General features: G+C 44.3%; 1 protein-coding gene across 1 annotated transcript; it reads right to left on the reverse strand.

The window, feature by feature from the left end:
* Nucleotides 1-811: 811 nt before the first annotated feature.
* Nucleotides 812-20,311, reverse strand: CBR4 (carbonyl reductase 4). Its single transcript, XM_029203240.1, has 5 exons — nt 19,803-20,311; nt 18,108-18,228; nt 17,235-17,371; nt 14,374-14,508; nt 812-3,304 (listed from the first exon to the last, which is right to left on the reverse strand). Exons 1-5 carry the CDS (start codon nt 19,942-19,944, stop codon nt 3,126-3,128), a joined length of 714 nt encoding a protein of 237 aa, XP_029059073.1. The 5' UTR covers nt 19,945-20,311; the 3' UTR covers nt 812-3,125.
* Nucleotides 20,312-22,159: the final 1,848 nt, after the last annotated feature.

The following is a 22,159-nucleotide window of genomic DNA, read 5'->3' on the forward strand; positions in this document are numbered from 1 at the left end:
ATAAAAGGATTTATCAGTGTAGTTCTGGGATGTACCAGATGTTCTCAGAGCTGAGTGGGTAAGGTGGAGGGATCAAAAGATGCACAAGACACTTAGTAGGTATTCAACCAACATTTACGGAGTTATTTAACTAAAATGAAAAGAATGAAAACACCGTATGGTTTCTACCCTCAGGAGCTTGCAATGTAATTGAAAGATAAAATTAATATAAAAGAAACTTAAAAATTATTAAATACTTTGTAGTATGTTTGTCAAGTTAGGGCAGTGGTAGGACCTTTCAACTTACACATACTTCCATCTAAAAAGCTTGGAAAAATGTTTCAGCAATGTAAGGCATAACTCTTGAATGTCCAGAGTAATCTTCTCCCTTTATTCCAGATAACAGAAGCATACACATTAAATCATCTTCTTCACATAAATTATTGCCCTGAAATTTACAACATATAATTCTCTCTTAGAAAGCAGTTTAAAACCCTCTTATAAACTGAACATGGGGGCTTCCCTGGTGGCGCAGTGGTTGGGAATCCGCCTGTCAATGCAGGGGACACGGGTTCGAGCCCTGGTCCAGGAAGATCCCACATGCCACGGAGGAACTAAGCCCGTGCGCCACAACTACTGAGCCTGCGCTCTAGAGCCCGCGAGCCACAACTACTGAGCCCTCGTGCCACAACTACTGAAGCCCAGGCGCCTGGAGCCCGTGCTCTGCAACGAGAAGCCACTGCAATGAGAAGCCCGCGCACCACAACGAAGAGTAGCCCCCCGCTTGCTACAACTAGAGAAAGCCCGCGAATAACAACAAAGACCCAGTGCAGCCAAAAATAAATAAATTTATTTTTTAAAAAACGGAATATGAAAAAAATATGAAAAGCACAAATTTAAAAACGTCCCATGCAAACATGTTAACACTGGCTTTAACCATAAACCACTTCCTAACAAGCACTCAACACAGACTGGATTGCAGGCTCCTAAGAGCCACATAAGAGCTGCAGCTGAGTTATCTTGTTAAGAATTCGCTGAAGTTCTTGAATCTCTGAATATGAGCAACAGCTGGCAACCCATTTCAGCGCCAGGATGAGAGCACGAAACACGTCCCACCCAGGCGGTGGGAGCTGATGGAGACGTCACCTGCGGGGCGGGGGCGGCTGGCTGCACCTGTTTAAGGCCTCGCTCCACCTTACAGAAGTTCGATGTGGGCGGGAGCGGGTGGACGCTTCAAAAGGGGTCATGTCTTGACGTGTGAATATACACACTTGAAGGTTAAATCCATCCGTAAGCCACACCTCAGTGCCATTCGTTCCAGTGACACCTGCTTCCTTGCCGACCACCAGCCGAGGAGGCCCCACGGGGTCTGGAGCACGGGAGTCTGAGAAGGGCGCTGGCCCGTGGCCGCCCAGCAAGGCCTGCGGGCAGGCGGCGCTGGAGAAGCGCGTGCTCCGTGCGCAGGACGCCGGACACCGCCCCGACCGCTGCTTCCCTGCGAGCGCCGGGCACTGTGCACGCCTGAGCGCGGTCTGTGCACCGCCGTGTCTGCGGTGAGCAACCCGTCCGGTTACAATAGTAACTTACACTTAACTGGCTTGCTCACGTCCTAAACAGACTTCTCGAAGTAAAGAAGGCTATTTTGAAGATCAGCGCAAAAGAATTTTTAAGGAATCAGGAATCTTAATTTGGAACACAGATCTGACTTTGTTATTTTACTTTTATTACTCTGCATTTATTTAATATATCCTATTAATACGTTTGCACTGACTTTCAATACAAAATTAAATCTGTTTACATAAAATCATTTCGGCTCCCATAAAACTGTAAAAAGATTGCTGTTTAAGGTGCAACAAATATTTAAAACATTTTAAAATGACAAATTATAAAAATCAACATGAATCCAGTGACATTTAAAATGATCACAGTATTCCCCACAAAACAGTTCAACACAAAGTAGACGTCATCTGATGTTTTCACTCAGTTTGCGTCTTCCTCTCTAATCTCAGGCAAACATCTTCTTTTAAGACTAATGCTTAACCTGTTCCTTGTAAAGACATTTAACTCACTGTTACTGCATATTTACTTATTTATGGTTGTTCATAATTATTAGTTTTCTAAAATGTCAGGCAAGAATATTATTATTGCTGTTTTTAAGTAGCCTGCTAAACTGTTTTTGTGGATTTAAAAAAACAAAACAAAAAACAAAACACTTCCACTTCCTAAGTTGATGAGATCTATGCAGCTCACAACTGTACCAGGTATTAAAACAGTAAGGGTTAACCCTCACTATCTTTGAGAATTTCCACAGGATGGGTCAACCGTCCACACTGCACTTGCAGTTTATTGTGCCCAGTGGCTCAAGGAGGAGCAATGCCACGCAAAGAAACCAAACTCCACATTCATTTTCAACCTGTAAATCAAATGACTGTCCGAGGGGAAAAAGGGATACAATGTTTAACTCTAGCAGGGCTGCTAAGGTATTGACACCTACCCATGCCCTGTAAATACTCTTACTTTGGCAATGGCCTCCAGGGTTAACTTCTGGAGTATTCAGCCTGATACAACGAAACAACTAATGACAATTAGACCATATAATTTTTCCCACTTTTGCCACAAAATGTATAAATTAAGATAACACCTGTTTATATCACTTGCAAAATGCCTATACAGTCAGCCCTCTGCATCCATGACTTCCACATCCATATTCAACCAATCACGGATAGAAAATATTAAAAAAAAAATTCCACAAATTCCAAAAATACACTGCATTTCCACTGTACTTCAATTATTTACACAGCATTGACACTGTGTTAGGTATTATGCATAATCTAAAGATGATTTAAAGTATACATAGGTTATATGCAAATACTATGCAGGCTGCGGTATGTAAGGGACCAGAGCATCTGAAGACTCTGGGGCTCCTAGGGCAGATCCCTGTGGGTACCGAGGGGCGACTACACAGTAACACTGCTGCAGCCTGGAAGGTACGTGTCATTTAGAAAGCACAGCTGGTCACATACTGTCCTCTACAGACATATTCACATAAAGATGGAAATCAACATTTGTAGCATCAGTAGGTTTGATTAGCGAATGCAGGTATAACAGTGTGTGCCCTTGACTCTAATAATAGCTGTATCAGTCGGCTACATGGTGAGCTGCAAGCCTCCGTCCACCACCAGGACGTGCCCTGTAATGTACGGAGACTCTAAAAGAAACACGACTGCATGGGCCACATCAAGGGGGTCTCCAAACCTCCCAAGAGGGATGTTTTTCTTTAAATGTTCTTCTTTCAAGTCTTTCGTCATATCTGTATGAACAAATCCTGAAAGAGAAATGTTTGCTCATTCAGTTGAAAAGGGCAGACACTAAGACACTTGCTCAATTTCAAAAAAAATAAATTCGCTGCTGAAAATTTGAGATGATTAATAAACCTTGTTTAGGAAATACAGAGTTTTGCTAGCAATCAGTACCCAAGTACTCAATTTTTATTCAATTTAACCCAATGAACATTTACTGAACACTAAAATATTTGACCCAACTCGTAGCACAATATGATTGGATAGATATAAACATGAATAAAAATTCCATTCCTTAAGGAACCTGTAACCTAGGGAGGAAGCACTCACTTGCACCCCTAATTATAACAAAAGGAACTTGGGTGAATATCCTGATAGAGGTGAACACAAAGAACCACACAAGTGATTAATTTTCACTTGATTAGGGGTGGAGTGGGGGAGTAGAGGGAAGGAAAGCATCACAAACATGGTCACATGACCTGATTTGGCAGTTCTGACAAAAATTAGTTTCATGTGCTATATCTAAGCTAGCTGAGGATTAGAAAGACCAGTATTTCCAATGTTCCTATAAGAAAAAAGGTCTAATGGAATTATCCAATCCTGATGCAAGTATACACAGAAAATTTTTAAATTTTAAAGTTAACACGGCAGTGCTGTGTGCAATAAGGTTTGCAGAGAACATGTTCTCAAGTAGCAAGAGCTGTAGTTAAAGTGACATAATATACGGAGTACCAGTTCTAAATGGTTCATAGCACAGAAGAACTGCATATCTATTAAGGAAATCTTGTGAGATTAGTCTGATACATATTAATACATATTACCAATAACTTCTATAATCAGTATTCTGTACGCTACTCATCATTTAGACTTAAAAAAAGAAGGCAAAGTACAACTGGGATGAAACCGCGTCATGGGTGCGCTGTGAGCGGAGCTCCACCTACAGGAAGATCCCAGTACTGCACGGGCTGCGGCTACCCAACAAGCAGGGTTGCAGGGCTCCTGGATCCGAAGCCTCTGGACACACTTCAGGGTCAAAGGTGCCTCAGAAAGTGAATCAGGAAGAGAACGCACTTCACATGCCTACAACGTCGACTGAATAAATCACGAATCTAACATTTAAATATCCAGGTCATCTTCTCAAAGAGTTCATGATACAATTATTTACTCTAAGGTTGTTTTGAATTCTAGCAAAATTGGCATAAAATATTTCCCCACTAACTCTCAACCCTCGGCAGAAAATCAATGATGCATTTTAATCTTAAAAAACAAAACAGACCTTAATAAACTACAGTAAAAACGCGCTGCAAGAAAGACCTCGTGACTACCGGTTAGCTCAACTTCTAGGTGGCTCTGCTGACGTCTTCTCAGAGGTGGCATTTCGTGGCAAGCAGGGCATTGGGTGAGGACACCCCCCACTAGCTTCCGTCCCCCGCTCTGCTGTACTCGGCAAGCTAACAGCTGGGCAGCACGCACCATCTAAACTGCAGGCTGCTCCTGTCTCGTAAAACAGGGGCAGTAGACTGAGAATGACAGACTTCAGCTCTACATAGCTACGACTCCAGGATGAAGGTATGCCTCGTCATGGGTCGTCGTATTTCCCCTCAAAGACCCCCAGTTCTTACACTGAAGCCGCGTGGCTGGAAGAGCTCCTGTTCAGCAAGCACCGGTGGATGCTCATCCGGGTTGTTACTCAGGCTGTGCTGAAGGGAACTGAGGTGCCCAGCTTCTGGGGGAATGTAAGGCCACACGGTCTGTGAGAGGCCACCAGAAGTGTTTTCACCCTGGGAAAAAGGCAGATCTGGAACAGGGCGCGAGGTGCGGAAAGGCACACTGCAGACAGGAAGGGAGATTCAGGCAGTGAAACGGCGAGAAGGCAGGCCTCTGCCACAGAGATGCGGCCGTGGGACAGACCCGGTCCTCCAGAGCCAGCCACGGGAGCCAGCCACCGCAGCAGACAGACTGACACACGCGTGCTTCTGACAGAAGACAGGCCTTGTCCGACACCACGGCCTGGACTCATGTCCGTGAGGGCTCAGATCTGTCGAGGAGAGAGCGGAGCCCGCGGGTCCAGCACAGCGTCAGGCTGCTCGGGCCCCCGCCCCGCGGGCCGGCTCTCCCTCGACTGCTCCCACCAAGTGGAGGATCAGGGCATCATTTCACAGGGGGAGTTCCAGGGCCTCTCTGGGAACAGACAGCTGGACGGACAGGCCTCACAGCACAGCTGCCGGCCAGCACTGGACTCTGCGCTGAAAGCCTAAAAGTGCAGTGGGGGGCGGAGGCCAGGCTGAGAGGGAGAGAAGCCGTCCCTAACGCTGGCTTCTCCTCCTGGACCATGATGTCGGATACAGAGAGCAGGAACCTGTCCCAAGCGCAAGCACCGTCCTCTCACTGTCAGCAGCTTTTTTTTTTCTTCTTAAATTAATAGACTTTATTTTTTAGAGTAGGTTTACAAAAAAACTGATCAGAAAGTGGAGGGAGTCCCCACATGCCTCATAAAACACTGCCTTCCCCCTGCACCCCCCCAATTATTAACACCCTGCCTTAGCACACTGCATCTGGTGAACCAACACTCACACGCTATTAAGTGAAGTCATGGTTTACCCCAGGGGAAGCCCTTTGGGTTGGACAGGTCTATGTTCCGACAAATGCATCACATCATGTATCCACCACTAGTCTCACGCAGAGCGGTTTTACTAAAACTAAAACTCTATCTGCAGCTTCTTCAAATTCATATATATCGTCCCCTAATTTATCAGAAATCCAAAAAAAACATGAAGCTAGTCTCTAGTGATAAAGTAGTCCAGGCTCTACCAAATTTCACTATCATTTTATGCTACAGCTCATGAATTACATGACCCTGAATTATAAATATATCCACAACCAGGGCACTGCATATAAAGTCTCCTAGACTCTCTATCAAATCTCGTGGGACCTGAGCAGAGATATTAGTCGTTTGTAAACATTGCACACACCCGTTTTTGTGCTTGTGTTGTTTCCCAATTTATGATCTCTCCTCGGCCCCAGAGGATGCTCTCCCATAGCATTCTCCCACTTTATTTATAAAGCTCTGGAAATTTCACTTTACTACTCACTTTACTACATATATATTTACAACACCTTTCAAGCTGGGTTATAAAAATTACAAACTCCCAGTTGGTGTCACTGTCCACAGATGGCGTCACTGTGGATCACCTATGGGAGTTAGAGGCTTCGGCGGGCTGCAAAGCTGTCACTCCTTAAGCCAGAGAGATAACTGAGCAACAGGCGCTCGGCTAACAGAACAGGACACCGCTGCTGCAGTTCCACATCGGTGATGGCACGCTCAGTACACTTCTGAGAGACAGGAGCTCTTTAGGAACAGGATACCCTTTCTCAGAAAAGCAAGTGTGTGGTTCTCGTCCAGTGAGAGCTTATATTTGGTCAGCTCCCAAGGAAATGTACTTCCTTGACCCATTTTTGGCTACCTATAGAGTATAAATAAACAGCATCTCACTTCCATATGACTGGTCACTGTTTTAGTTTTAAATATTTTGATATACAGCAGAGAGCTTATATCTAAATAAGACGCCAGGACTTTAGCCAGTTTTAGACACCAGTACTACCAATTGTGGGATGTGCACTGTCTAATATGGCTCTCTGCTTACATGTCCATTCTCTGATATAAGTTCCTAGGACCTAGAAGGAATTAAAATAATCCAAGACACTTTTTTAGGGAGATAAAACAAGGCTGTTGCCAAAATCTAGACCAAGATTTTAACCAGAACAAATGTGTATGTTCTAATATTACGCTTGTAAAAGTGTACAGGGAAGCAGTGTAAAAAATCAACACCACACTGAACAGCGCACAACAGCACCTAAAGCAATATCTGTTTAAAGTAGCTGCAAGCTTCTGCAAGCATCCGCCAGCAAGACTTTGTCCCAGGAGTAAACATAAAAGCTCTGCAACTAAAAAAAGGGAGGAGAGGGAGCAAAACACTTAGGGTGCCCTGTAGAAATACATGACTGCTGTGCCATCTCTGTCCAGACGTTAAGGGCACGTACCCTTTGAGCCCTGGCAGGTTCAGTCCCAAGACGACACTCATATATATACTCACACATGTACAAAATAAATCACTTACAAGTACTGTCACTGCATTACTAGTCGGACCAGCAAAAGATCAGAAACAACCGAAGTGCCCAATGAGAGGCACAGGTTAAATGAATTACAGTGCACCCATAAAACAGACATTATTGTCTTTTAACTCAGCCATTAAAAATAGCGAAGCAGTCACAAAAGACCACACTTCGTATGGGACAGAAAGTAGATGAGTGGGTGCTAAAGGCTGGGGAGACTGGAGGGAAATGGGGAGTGAATGCTCACGGCTACAGGGTTTCTTTTGGGATGATGAAAATATGATGTTCTCAAATGTATCAGGGTGATGATGGAACAAATCTGTGACTACACTAAACCCACTGAATTGGACATTTTACATGGGTGAATTATGAGGTACGTGAGTTATATTTCCATAGAGCTGTTATTTTAAAAAGGGAAGCAGTTCTCTATATGGAATCAACTCCAGAATAGATTGTTCTATGAGTAAAGCAAGGTACAGAACATTGTGAATAGTATGATCAATTTGTGTTTTCTTAAAAATATGTATTGTGAATGAAAAACGTTGCCTGCCATATCAGTAAACAAAGTGGTGGTCCAGTGGTTAGGACTCTGTGCTTCCACTGCAGGGGGCATGGGTTCAATTCCTGGTCTGGGGACTGAGATCCCACAAGCCTCGGCACCAAAAAAAAAAGTAAACAAAGGCTGTTGCAGCCATCAAGCCACTACAGCTGCCCCCAACGGTGAGCCCTGAGGGGACTCAGGATGGCACAGATAGGAAAGCACACGACACTGGCCCCAGAGAGCTGAGGTGCAGATCAAAGGAATGATTTCAGTGAGCCCAGACTCTTGCATCTTTCCATACATACAAAAGCGCTAAATTCCTTAACTTGAGATGTCTGGTTTTCTTTAATTAACAGTCATCTTTTGATGTTCCGATTACCTGGCCTTTGTTGCAACAACTCCTCTACTTGGGAGCAGCCCCTCGGAGCTGTCTGAGAGGCTGCCTCCCAGGCTTAAGCCCTCAGAAAGTCTGCCAAATAAAACCTAATTCTCAATTTTTAGGTTGTGCTTTTTTTTTCAGTCGACAGTATATATATATATATATGCTCTACTGACTTATATATGAAATACAGAGAGAACTAGCTGACTGTGGTTGGTTGCCTCTGAGGAAGGAACTGAATGGCTAGAGAAGACTCACTTTTCACTCTATGACTTTTTGTACTTTTGAATTTTGTACATGTTTGTGTTATCTATTGAAAACACATTTTTAAAAGCAATGTATTGGGCTTCCCTGGTGGCGCAGTGGTTGAGAGTCCGCCTACCGATGCAGGGGACATGGGTTCGTGCCCCGGTCCAGGAAGATCCCACATGCCGCGGAGCGGCTGGGCCCGTGAGCCATGGCCGCTGAGCCTGTGCGTCCAGAGCCTGTGCTCCGCAACGGGAGAGGCCACAACAGTGAGAGGCCCGCGTACCGCAAAAAAAAAAAAAAAAAAAAAAAAAAAGCACTGTATCCAATATAGTTTCAATTTATCAAATATTCTGTTTCTCATATTCAATATTTTCCAATCAGTAACATTTATCCATGATGAGAAATTTATAGTTAATGTAATACCAAAACTTAGCAACTAATTCATCTTTAAAAAGTTAAAAATATTAGGCAGCAAATGATAGCCTAATTTATTACTGTGCTTGTCCCTTGTTTTTCCTATTATGATTTGCTTTTTAACTGTTTTTAACTTAATTGGAAACTCCATTTGCAGATGACGAGGAAAACTAACATTAAAAATAAACATATCAATTCTGATGTTTATCAACTCCGTTAAAGGATCTGAAGAATCTAGTAGAAATTACTATCTAAAATAAAGTTAATAGTCCATAGACTCGATTTAATGCTACCATTTCAATTTGTACTTTGCTTCTAATTAGTGAAGCATGCTCATACCATGCTTATAGCGCAGCCAATATAATATATTACACTACAGCCAAGATAATAAGGGTCACCCTACTCAGTGTCCACATTTTTTAGCCACAGGATTTTTCTTTCCTTCAGTGTAAACTGCACTACAAAGTAAGATCCTTAGGAAAGGCTATACAAACACGCATCCCTAACACTCATAAAACTTCCCTTTATATACAAACTGGATTTGAACTATTTAGCCTGTTGCCTTGACAACTAATTAACCCTGACAAAATTAAGCATTCCTTCTCCAGCGTTTCCATAGCATCACAGGGGTACCTGCTTGGCATTCATCACATGGCACTGTAATTATTTGTCTATACACCTGTCTTTCCCACTGTACTTCTTTCCTTGTGGCAGAAATAGCTTACTCGTGTCTAATTTTGGAGCGTTGCCAGCGCTCACATACAGGAGACACTCAGGAAGTCTGCTGAATGAATGATTAGAATCGGGATTAGGAACACTTGCACTACCCTGAAACCATCCAGCTTTGAGATCATCGTGACCTAGAGTTAACTCTTCATCACCCACACTACTGCAATCCCTAAAAAAGAGAGAAGCACATACATGCTGCCCCAAACCATAAATCATCTACTCTATACATGGTTAAACTCAGCTAACACGAAAATCAATCGGGTTGCACAAAGCACACACACACAGAAAGCAGTGCCAAGACCACAATGCAGCTTTGAGATTTTCTTTTTTTCCCCCAAAAAATGAATGTATCTAAATCGAGTCATTTATCAAATGTTCATGGATTTGGAATGCTTGAACTCAGCTGGTCTCTGACTAAACAATGAATTGGCACGATGGAACGCTGTAGACCAAGAGGCCTGCCAGGACATTCCAACAATTCCCTGGTCCCTGCTGGTTCAGCACTGGTGCCAAACGCAACACCAGCTCTAGGGCCCACGGAGCAGAGCGGCCAGGGTGGCCTTACGAGCCCCCCGCGGGCCAGCCCCAGTGCCCGCAGCAAGCTGAGTCAAAGGTCCCACGGCGACTGGCAGAGACACAGGAGAACGCTCGCTGTCCTCAACAATCCACTAAGCAAACCTTCTATCGCACCAGCTAATGAATGATGATGCAGATTTGAGTTTTAGCACCTTTTTATTAGTCTCTTAACTAATCCAGGCTATTTTTATCAACTAGTAATTTGTCAAAAGGCAAATAATGTAAAGGTAAAAGTTATAAAATTGGAAGATTCCAGATATTTTAGACAGAACATAATAGCAAAAGAACAAAAAGACCTAAATCTTTTAATGATATAAAACAAATTTAAGGGGCCATAATTTTTAAGGCTTATTAGCTGACAATCAAAAGATAAAGCTTTTGTAACAGTTCCACCAAAAACTAGCTGTGGAACCTTGGGCAACTCACTCTGTCTCTTGGGGCCCAGTCTTCTAAACAGTTAAGATGACTAGAATAAATCATCACTAAGATCCTGTCCATCTAACATTATCCCATAATCAGTGCAAAATTTTAAAATAAAGATCTTATATACAATATAAGGTACAAGAAATTTTTTTCTAGGCACCAGTTCATTGCTTGATTTTTTTCGCAATCATTTTAGAACTACTCATTTTAGAACTTTTCCTAATCATTTTAGAATTATTTCTAATCATTTTATAAGTATTCAGGTTCTAAACTACTCTTATCTATGAGTATCAATTCATAGGCTAATTAACGGCTTCCTTCTCCATAAAGCAAAAGGCATAATCAATAGTTATTTTAATAAGTTTTAGATAAACACACAAACGTGTGTCTGACAAATATGTAATCGTGTGTGCGCGCACGCACATGTGCTCTGGCATGCATCTGGGCTGGGCGAAGTGCACACTTTCTCACGCTGCCATGCTCTCGTCTCCCCCGTGCTCTGTGAGCCACCCTAGCTCTACCTACACCTCCAGGGAGCGGCTTGGGACCGGCTCCACTGCCACACACTCACACGAGAACCAACAGCCCGATATCAACCTGCTCAATTCGTGGACTTGTCAACTCTTTTGGAAAAAAAAAACAGACTAAACGTCAGCCTTGGACAGGTCTTCTCTACTTTTTTGTTTATTTTGTTATCTGCAAATTTGTACAAACATATAAATGGTTCTACTCTCCAGAGACATGATTTCTGAGGTTACCGCTGGGACCGGAGACTGTGTTTGGAATACTGAACTGCAATGTTTTCTTAAAACCAGAGTCTAGTTTGTTACACAGGTCTGCTTGTAAATTTGCGGAACCCCAGATATTTGAGGCAGCTTCCATAATTTTCATTTTGTATTTCTAACTGGACCAGTACTAACTTTATATGTGCTTAACTGGTTTATACACCTTGGGACGCTACCTGGTACGTTTCTGACTCATCTTAGAAGTACCGTACTTAGTACTCACACTCTCAATGGTTCTGGCCTATTCCGACAGGAGTGACAGGACAGTCCCGGAGACTCTGCCTTTCAGGTCTGGGAGCGCCTGATACGTTTTCACGTACGTACTCTGAAGCGCTCGCACCTGCCCCCACCATCCTGTGGACTCCGCGCACCCACAGTGCTGTCTTTTGGCGCCTGCGTGCTCGCTGGCTGTTTCAGTTACTCCCGGGAGCCTCAAAACGTGTGGACATCAGAAAGGGAGACGTGTGTTTAAAACTGGAGATTTGGGGCAATTTAACCTTTTTGAATTGCGCTTCAGCAGAAGTTTTTCCTCCTAATCCTGCGCCTGTTCTGGTCCAGGCGGAGGCTGGTTCTGCAGCTCTGCCTTGAAGGAGTGCGTCCACAGTCACTCCACCCCCTCTCCCTTCTGCCCTGAAGGTCACTCGGCACACAGTGGAAATCCAGGTTTAAAATGGGACTTCAGTCATTTGTAGAATGCTTTGTGTTCATGGGTGCAGATGGCTACCAAATGGAATAAACTTGGTTACTAACTGGGGCAACTAATTTGAAAAGCAACAAACCAGCTCTAAGTTGTACATTTGAATTTATTTAAAAAGTCTTAGCACAAGTTGGAGAATTTCTTTAGCCTTTAGCAACTTAAACTATAATTCCCATCATTCTGTTTCAATATTTTCCAATTACCTGTAACAGACCAACCAGGCTAAACTGGCTTTGCGTCCTATTTAATCCATCAATATTTTCAACTCGTGTGGAGTGCCTCAAGTCAGCACAGTGAAAGGAACAGGTGCACTTTATAAAACGCCCCCCTCGCCTTCTTCAGGAGGCTCTGACTGCTGCGGTACTGAGCCCACATCACATTTGCTTTGTCTTCCAGGTGACCTGCGCCCTGCTGGCTTGGTCTTCCTACAGGCTTCACAAGAACACCAGTGCTCCTGATGGATTCTCCACAGGCGGCCCGCTCTATTGCGAGCCCACCACCGTGCACCCCCCACCCCACCCCCGCCTCACGCCCCATGACTTCTACTCCTGAAGATTCCTTAAATTCCCACCTCTCTAACCACGTTCATTGTCGGCCACTCCCAAACAGGTCGGATTTTAGCAGCCTGAGTTCCTCTGAGGAATACCTCCTGCACACGGGCTAGAACCTGCGGTGGCCAGGGTGCGTGCCTGCCCTCACTTCTGTTACCACGTGCCACCACTGCTCCCCGCACCATCACACAGCAGGCCTCAGAGTGCCCCCTTCGCTCACTAAAGAGGCAACCACAGCTAAAATCACTGTTACAACCTACTACTTCCCAGAGTGACTTTTCAAAAGATGTTTCTTCCTCCTGAGTCTGCATAAAATATATTTTCTCCTTCAAATTTTTCTTTGTGTTGAAATTCTAACGTGAATACGGGGTAGCTCTCTGCGGCCCAGTGACACCCAGTGAAAGGTGTCTTCTCCAGTTTGGAAACAAACATATGTGACCTCCGATCATTCTTTCTCTGTATAAACACTGGCTTTCTGCAGTACAGGCAGACCTCGTTTTATTGCGCTTTGCAGACACTGCGTTTTTTTACAAGTTGAAGGTTTTGGGCAAAGTTGGATCAAGCAAGTCTATTGGCGCCATTTTTCCAACAGCATTTGCTCACTTCATGTCTCTGTGTCACATTTTGGTAATTCTCAAAATATTTCAAACTTTTTCATTATTACTGTATTTGCTGTGGTATCTGTAATCAGTGGTCTTTGATGTCCGCACTACAACTTGACTTGAAGGCTCAGATGATGGTTAGCATTTTTTAGCAATATTTTTCAATTAAGGTATGAACACTGTTTTTACAGATATAGTGTTACTGCACACTTAATAGACTACAGCATAGTGTAAACATAGCTTATATGTGCACTGGGAAACCAAAAGGTTTGTTGACCCGCTTTATTGTGACATGCACTCTACTGCAGTGCCTGGAACCGAACCAGCAGTGTCTCTGAGGTCATCAGTACGTCAGTTATTGTAGGGGATTACTGCATGAAATGTGCAAACGACATCATCTACACAGCCCTGTTGGATTATCTCCTCTGGTTCACACTGTTATTAAAAGCACATTGTATTATAGAGCTATTCAGATATTTTAGATATAAAGATGTGTTATCTCTTTAATCTAGACGTATGGAATACATTAGGTAATAGATGCATTACTTGGAAAGTTCTGCTTTGACAAACTGACAAAGTCTAAATTAACAAATGCTGTATCCCAGCGAGCAGCACATCAATGAAACATCCCAAGAAGAGGAGAAAGATAATTAAAATGGAAACAGTTCTCCAAAGGGACACAACTTGGACCCGTTCACCTGCAGGGTGTATGCTACCAGCACTCTCCAGCCCACTTACTTGAAATTCTTACATTCAGCTCTTGAGAGTTCTTAACTTAAATACAACTGACTTTAAATGAGAAGTTTCTCTTGTGGTTTTAGTACAGATGCAGCATCCCGGCCCCGAGTCCCATCAGACCAAGGTCATGCCCTCCCGGGCAGCGCTGCTCCAGGACTGAGTAACAATGCAGGTCCCCTGCTCCTGTCCCAGCACCTCTGAGAAGTGCCTGATGATGACAACGTACTTACAGACACAAAAACAGTCTTAAAAGCCATAGATGCATATACATTAAGAGAAAAAAGAAGTTCCCACTTACCTGGCGCAACTACATTCACTCTAATTTTCTTTCTTGCTACTTCTTTAGCAAGAGCGCGTGAGAACGCAACTAGCCCGCCTTTACTGGCGCTGTACACGGACTGGCCAGAACTGCCTTTTACACCTACAACGCTTCCTGGAAAAAGAAATGAGAGCAAATTCAAACCAATTAATGGGGCTACTATTCTGAATGTTCAGATGCTCTACAGTAAACAAAGTACAAACTATTCTACCCTGTCCTTGGCTAAAATTAGGAATCCTAACCATTGTCATTTGAGTAGTAAGACTTAGGGTATGAGTCTGCTCAGATACATAGAGAAAACAGGATCCAAAAGAAGCTCACGGGAAATCCTGAGTGCCAGGCAGGGGTTGAGAACGGATCCATTAAGTGACAGGAACCCATTCTCATCTCTGAGGAGGACAAACATGACGAAAATTCTACAGTAGTTACAAAGGTTTCCAATAGGAAAAGGTTAAAACCAGAAAAAAAAAAAGTCAGATAAAGGCTCATTTTATGATTCTTCCACACACATAAGTATTTATTTCCACCTAAAAAAAATAGTTCATCTGAGGATAAATCTTACTAAATTTCAACTACTATCAATCTAAATTAGCAAAGTTTCAAGTGCACACTATCTGTAAAATTGCAATTTAGTTACTACCTTCAGTGATGTAGTAACCTGTACTGCCTACTATAAAGATTCTTGGGTGGCTTCATTTATATGAATATGAAAGAATAATTTATAATTCAAGTATCAACTGTATGGAAATAAATTCTTGCAGAAGAGAAAGTGGGGAAATAATCTTCTTCACCAGTGACCTATACTTATGATATAAAAATTAATCAAGAGCCTCAGAAAATTTTTGAGAAAGTAATTTAACTTTAGATAAAGAGAACATTCCAAATACTTCTCAAATTATAATCAACAAGTCCAATATTAAAATATTTAACCACGTCAGATGTCCCATGCCAGTTAATGACAAAGGAAGAGAAATATGAAGCACAGAAAGAGAGAAAAGACACATCAGACACAGGAAACGCACGTGGAGAGAGAAAGGGGTTTGGGGAGAAAGAAAAACAAGGAGAGACACAAAAAAGAAAGAACAATGCAGGCTTAAGAGGAAAGGCCGAGCATGAGGCTGGAGCAGCTTTATTTCACGCCATAGGCTACAGTTCACTTGTCAGAGTGATAACTTCTGAAATACAATGGACTTTCTCGCAGTTTAAAGTAGTCCCCTCTGTGATAAGAGTCCCTTAGTTTATTTTCAATACTCTATTTTTATTTACTTTCAGCATGAGTCTAAAAGTTTGCATGTAAACAAAGGACAGATATGGGCTTTTTATATATATCTAAAAGGGGGATATTTTAGAGTTAAACAAATACACCCCACTTTATCAGGTGAAACATACAGGCCAGTGTACCAGCTTACAAGAACCCAAGTCATATCTGGCTGTGTTAGAAGGCAAAGGTCAACTCATTTACTAAGCTTTTATAAGAAAACTGACCTCTCACATTTTTAAGGGTAAATGTCAAAAATGTTCTACTTCTTATTAGCACAGTATTCTTTCCTTTCCTCATTTTCAAAAAAGAAAACCCCTATATTCTGGCTTTAAAAACCCTTATATTCTGTTTTAAACCCTATATATAAACCCTATATTCTGGCTTGGAAAGACAGCTCCTGCATTAGAAAGAACAGGGTCACTGACTTTAACAGAGCAGCATCCCCCTTCTGAGGCCTTCTACGGTATCGCCACTTAAAAGGCAGATGGCATGCTGCTATTTTCAAACTGTCAGACTGAAATACAACTTCAAGCCACTTTGCATTTTAAGGTCTATAGGCACATTCTACAGTCTGTCTGCCCTGTGGGTAGGTGAACTGAAGTCTAGGAGTTACTTACATCACCCTAAAAAACTGAAAAGGTTGTTCTCTTAAGTAAACCTCCTCTTAGACCTCTGAACTAGATTTATTAGTGACCCATGTAAGCACTGCAGAAATCACTTTTTAGCCCCCACTATCAAAAAGTTTTTAATTTCTTGCCCAGTTTGAAAATTCGGTTTCACATAGAAATCAGGATGTTCAGACTTCCCTGGTGGCACAGTGGTTAAGAATCTGCCTGTCAATGCAGGGGACATGGGTTCAAGCCCTGGTCCGGGAAGATCCCACATGCCGCAGAGCAACTAAGCCCGTGCGCCACAACTACCGAAGCCCGTGTGCCTAGAGCCCGTGCGCCACAACTACTGAGCCCGTGAGCCACAGCTACTGAGCCTGCGCTCTAGAGCCCGTGACCCACAACTACTGAGCCCGTGTACCACAACTACTGAAGCCCACGCGCCTAGAGCCCGCGAGCCACAACAAGAGAAGCCACCACAGTGAGAAGCCCGTGCGCCACAACGAAGAGTAGCCCCCACTCACCACAACGAAAGCCTGCGCGCAGCAACAAAGACCCAACACAGCCAAATATAAATAAATAAATAAATATTTTTAAAAGTTAAAAAAAAAACAACAGGATGTCCAATTTCTCTTAAAAAATCCAAATAGCTGGCCAAACTGCACCATGTTTGTGCACAGCAACCACCTGCTGGATCTGAGCCATTCCCCACTGGGCACCTTTTGTCATGTATCACCTGGCTCGTGCTGTCACCTTCCCAATACCTGGTGGTGTCACTCATATAACACCTGCTTGACCACTAGAAGGATGTAAATGGGTGATTCCTGTTTTACCGATGTTAATCTAATCCTTTTTCTACAGATAATAAAGATACATTCCGTCCAAGTTTCACAAGTAAATATGTTCCAAATTACTTGATAAGTTTCTTATGGTACATGAGATAATAATAAACCCACAGAGGTCAAACTCACCCACATTCACAATGGACCCTGTCTGCTGTTTAATCATTGTCTTCACGGCAGCTCTACAGGTCAGCATGGAGCCCAAGAGGTTAGTATGAAGCTGAGATAGCATATCTTCCGCATTTGTCCTTACTAAGAGGTTATCCCTACCAAAAAAACAAAAACCATGTAATTTAAAATTGGGATAAAACAAAACAAATAAAAAGTCAAGAAATATGTAACATTTTCCCTGAATGCAGAATACAAGAAGTGCTTTATATTTGAGCTAGAACACCTAGACAGCACATTTTAAACTTGGTTTGAGGCACTAAAATAACAACTGATAAGCCAGAAAGGACCCCTTGGAGGACAGGCCCTGGCCCCACTCAGGTAGAGGGGCACATACCCCTAACTGCTCAAAGTAGGGCCATGTGGTCAAAATAGCTTGAATGAAGTAACTGCCTCACTACGCCTTGCTTAGAAAGTAAATTTTTATATTATTCTAAATATTCTGTCCTAAATTCATTAAAAAAAAAAAAGAATACCCACTCTGATTCCATTAATATTAACTGAGAAAACATATATGGTGGCAGAGGTCAGGACCATGGTTACCTATAAGGAAGTAATAATTGGGAAGAAACTGAGAGAGGCTGCTGGCGTTCTGGAAAAGTTCTGCAGCTCAATATGGGTGGTGATTACAATGTTAAAACCGAAGTGTACCCTTACTATAATCTCAATATAAAAGAATGAAAAGAGTGTGTGGACTGACAGATCAAGTTTCAAAATACATAGTTTTTCTTCCAATGAGAAGTAAAACAAGTTAATTAATATGTTAATTCATATTATTCAAAGACATAGACGGAAAAAAAGACATATAGAAATGTACTTAACTTTGTGACCAACCTGTTAATTCCAGCTGCATTTACCAAGAAATTAACTCGACCTAAGTTCTTCTCTATCTCTTCAAATGTATTTTGAACATCATGTTCTTTGGCAACATCACAGCTCAACGCCAAATGATCTCCTATACAACAAAATTAGATCAGAATTACTAATAAAGTATAACTTAAAAATGATTCAATACACATTTGTCAAGCATCTACTATGAGCTAGATCTGTTCTATCCAGAACATGAGATAAAACATGATTATGTCCCCGATTCCTGATTTTGTGGAGATCAGTCTAATAAACTGGATGAGGGCAGGTGGGTAACAAGAAATAAAGTACTTTGTATGATCATCTAACAATATTTATAGCTTTGACACTGACCCCATGCTATGCAATTCAACAGTTTTCTCTGTTTTATATTCCTTTTTTTTGAAACTTAATGTCTAATTCGGTTAGGTTTTTGATGAATTGGTTTCCTGGCCCTAAAATAAACTCTAGGATTTTTCTGTTTGTTTAACTATGTCACATATATTATAATGACTATTGTTCAAGCCTGACCATTAGGAGAGATAAGACAAAGCAGGAAGCTGTTAAAAAAAAATGCTAAAACTTCTTTACTAAAAACAACTCTTGCCTGCTTTTTAAACATATCCACTTTTTTTGAAGTGTTTAAATACCAAAAAAATTACACTTCAAAGAAAGCATTCTTTATTTAATAATACACCTCTTTAACATTCTAAACTGTAGATTTTTTAAAAAACTAAACGATTGTTTATCTTCTGGCTAACCTTGCCTAATACATTAACATTAAAATTATCTCCTTAAACATTCGAAGACAGTAGGTCATCCGGGAAGTGATACTCTCTGGGTGAAAAACCAGTCACTCATGGACGACGTAATTCAAGGAAATGCAAGGCCCCAGAGCATCTGCCTCTCTCTCGTCTCTTACCTGAAGACAGGCTGGACCCACAACCCCTGAAGCCCAACCAGCAGATTTCATCCTGTCCAGCCAACACTGATGGTGTGGGGTGACCCAGAAGGACCCCCACGTTCTCGCCCCTTTGAATCTGAGCAAGAAGCATGGCTGAGATGCTCTCTGGTCCATAACGTACCAGCGGCCCACGTAATCACTTCGGTGAAGCCGTCGGTGACGTTCCTGTAAAGGTGCCCCCCCCCGCCCCCGACGGTGAACCCGATGCCCCTGCTCCCGGCCCGCCTACTACCTCAACAACAGCTGCGAGCTCGGACCGTCACAGCACCCGGTCTCCCTACCCTCCAGAAACTGAAATTCGCAGAGAAACTGACAATCCATTCCTAATAAACGGGGGTAAATGGAGTTTAAGTGCAATGACAAGGAATCTGGCGGAACAAATCTCATCGTCCCTTGGTGATGGTCACCAAAGCACCGTAGTGACGTCAGTGCCTTGGGCACAGGAAAGCAGACAGGGTACAACCAGGACTGGAAGGGCCGCAAACGTCCTGGGCCGGCACTGCCCGCGCATGCGCACACGTACCGACGCGCAAGACCACGCAGGCGCACCGGGAAACCTCGCCAGACAGCGCCGCACCTGCGGCACGCACCGCCCCGCGCCCCACACGGTGAGCCTGACCGGCCCGGGGAGGAGGGCGCCCACGACGGCTTCTCGGACCCGCACCGGCCGCGGTTCACATTCGCCGCGCGGCGGCGGGGCGCCCCCGGTCGGTACCCACCGCCCAGGTCCCCGGCCGCGGCTCTGGCCCCCTGCAGATTCCGGGCGACGATGGCCAGTCGGTAGCCTCTCTGGGCCATCAAGCGGGCCACCGCCTTGCCGATGCCCCGGGAGCCTCCGAACACGGCGCACACCCTGTCCATCTGGGACGGGGAGCCGCAGACCCGGAGGAGGAGACTACAAGGCCCGGCCCTTCCCACCGGCTTCGCGCCTTCACATCACGGCGGCTCCCACAAACCGAAGCGCCGCCCCAGGCCTCCCTCCGCCGGACTGGAGGGCGGAGGCGCCCAGAGCGCCGCGTCAGCACGTCACGTCGGCGCGCCGACGTCAGTGCGCAGAGGCTACGGGCGCCACGCCCTCCGCGGACGCGAGAGAGACTGGGAACGAGAGCCAGCTGGAAGGGGCCGCGCTGCATGCTGGGACTTGTAGTCTCGGTGCCGGCGAAAGGGCGCGGTAGCGGTGCGGTGGGTGGGGTGGGGCTTGCCCTGCAGTCGGTGGGCCCTGGGCTCCGGCTTTGCCAACACCGTGGACGCTGGATGTTCTGTCGTAAGATCAGGACCGTGCCGGGTTGGGACACGGGGATCACAGCGTTAGGACCCGGGATGGACTCTACAGGTTGTGTTTGGCTGAGACCTGAGGTCCTCCCGTGAAGGAGTGGACACCGGAGTCAGCGTCACAACAGACCTTGGTCTTCCTGTTGTCCAGCTTGGCTTATGTGCCCCACGCAGGGTGAGGCCTAACAAACCAAACCGTGGGCGCGTCTGGAGCAGAGAAATGTTTCGTATAGGGCTGTAAGAGGGAAGAACAAGCCTGACTCCATAGTGGGTCTGTTTCTTCCACTTTAACCTTTGTATTCTGTTGCTTTCACTTTGATTTAAGAATGTTGCCTGCAGCCTGAAATATACAGGAGAGCCAGTGCTCAAGGCTCTGACCTTTAAGGGGACACCACTTTTCCATTCACACAGAGATAAAAAGTTGCAGAACAAAGAATAACGTTGTTCTAGTTGGAGGTTTACAGGAACATCGTGACCTGACCTTTGTGGAGAAACTGCAAGAACAAGGGATTCCTACACAAAATGTGCAACAACCAGCCACACCCCCTCCCTCACTTGGCCTTTAAAAATGCTTTGGCGGTTTTTGCGGCACAAGACACCCATCTCCGTGCATGGCCCTGCCATAAACCCTTCTCTGCTCCAGAGTCTGATGTGTCAGTATTGTTGACCTCACTGTGTGTCCACGGCACATGAACTTGGTTCGGTAAGTTTCAGGGAAGGCGTTTTTATGGGCACAATTTGCTAGGAGGTCTGCGGAGTGTGTACCCCTCTTCTGATTGGTTGGTGGTGAGGTAACAGGGTGGGTCCCCGTGCTTGTGCTCGGCCTGAAGTCACCATCCTCCACCGGGTGGGGCCTTAGTTCCTGCAGAAGAGCTCAGAGACATGTATGAGGCTGTTATGCAGGTCCCCTGAGGAGAAGCCAGGATTCTGCTCCATCTTGCGCTATTGTTTCTTTCTGCACCCCTCCGCTAATAAGTAACTGTTTGAATCTGCCCTTTGGAACTCAGGAAAGGTCTAGGAAGCGGAAAGCCTTTTTCCTACTAACAAGAAATAGGTGACATGGAAAAGCTTTTATACCCGGGAGGGTCCCACACGGTCCTGCTCAGTTACAATCCCCCCCCTTCTTTGATTCTCCTGCATCTTCAGGGGAACAGGCGTTAGACAAAAAAAGGAATAACATTTTGGACAGAGGGGTTAATCATAAACGCAGTTTTAGAGGGACTCGGTTTCACCCGCCTGAAGGAGTGGGACATGAGGGTCAGACTCAGCCCAGACCCCGCCCTCCCTCCCCCTGCCCCACCGGGACACACTGTTCTCAAAGGGAGCTGTTGTTGAGGCAGGTGCCCAGTCAAGAACGTACAGGAGGAGCTCAAGAAAGGCTAACTGAACGGTCTTGCCTCAGCATCCTCGGCTGCTGCAAACAAACAAAAATACTTACTGCAGTTCTGAGGAGGATGTGCCCAGTGCTCTCCGGGTTAATAAGCTGAAAGTTGAGCATTTGATACAATTTTACTTGATACAATCTTTATATTAAATGTTTCAGAAAAGTAAACCGTGGTCCCTACTACTAGAAAGTAGACCATCTGCGGGCAACAGGACAACTACACATGAAACACAAAGGAGGAACACACCATCATGAAGTGCAAAGTTATCTTAACAGGAGAGCTCAGAGGAGAGGGAGGTCAGTGAAGGACGAAGAAACGCATGGGGAAGCTGGATTTGAGGGCTGGGTGCAGACTGAATGGAGGCAGGGGAAGAGCCCCAACAAAACAAAAGTCCTAAGCAAAGTGAGCATCATTTTTGT

The sequence above is a fragment of the Monodon monoceros genome, unplaced genomic scaffold, assembly GCF_005190385.1.
Source record: "Monodon monoceros isolate NGI ecotype Baffin Bay Population unplaced genomic scaffold, NGI_Narwhal_1 Super_Scaffold_5, whole genome shotgun sequence".
NCBI classification, from domain to species: Eukaryota; Metazoa; Chordata; class Mammalia; order Artiodactyla; family Monodontidae; genus Monodon; species Monodon monoceros.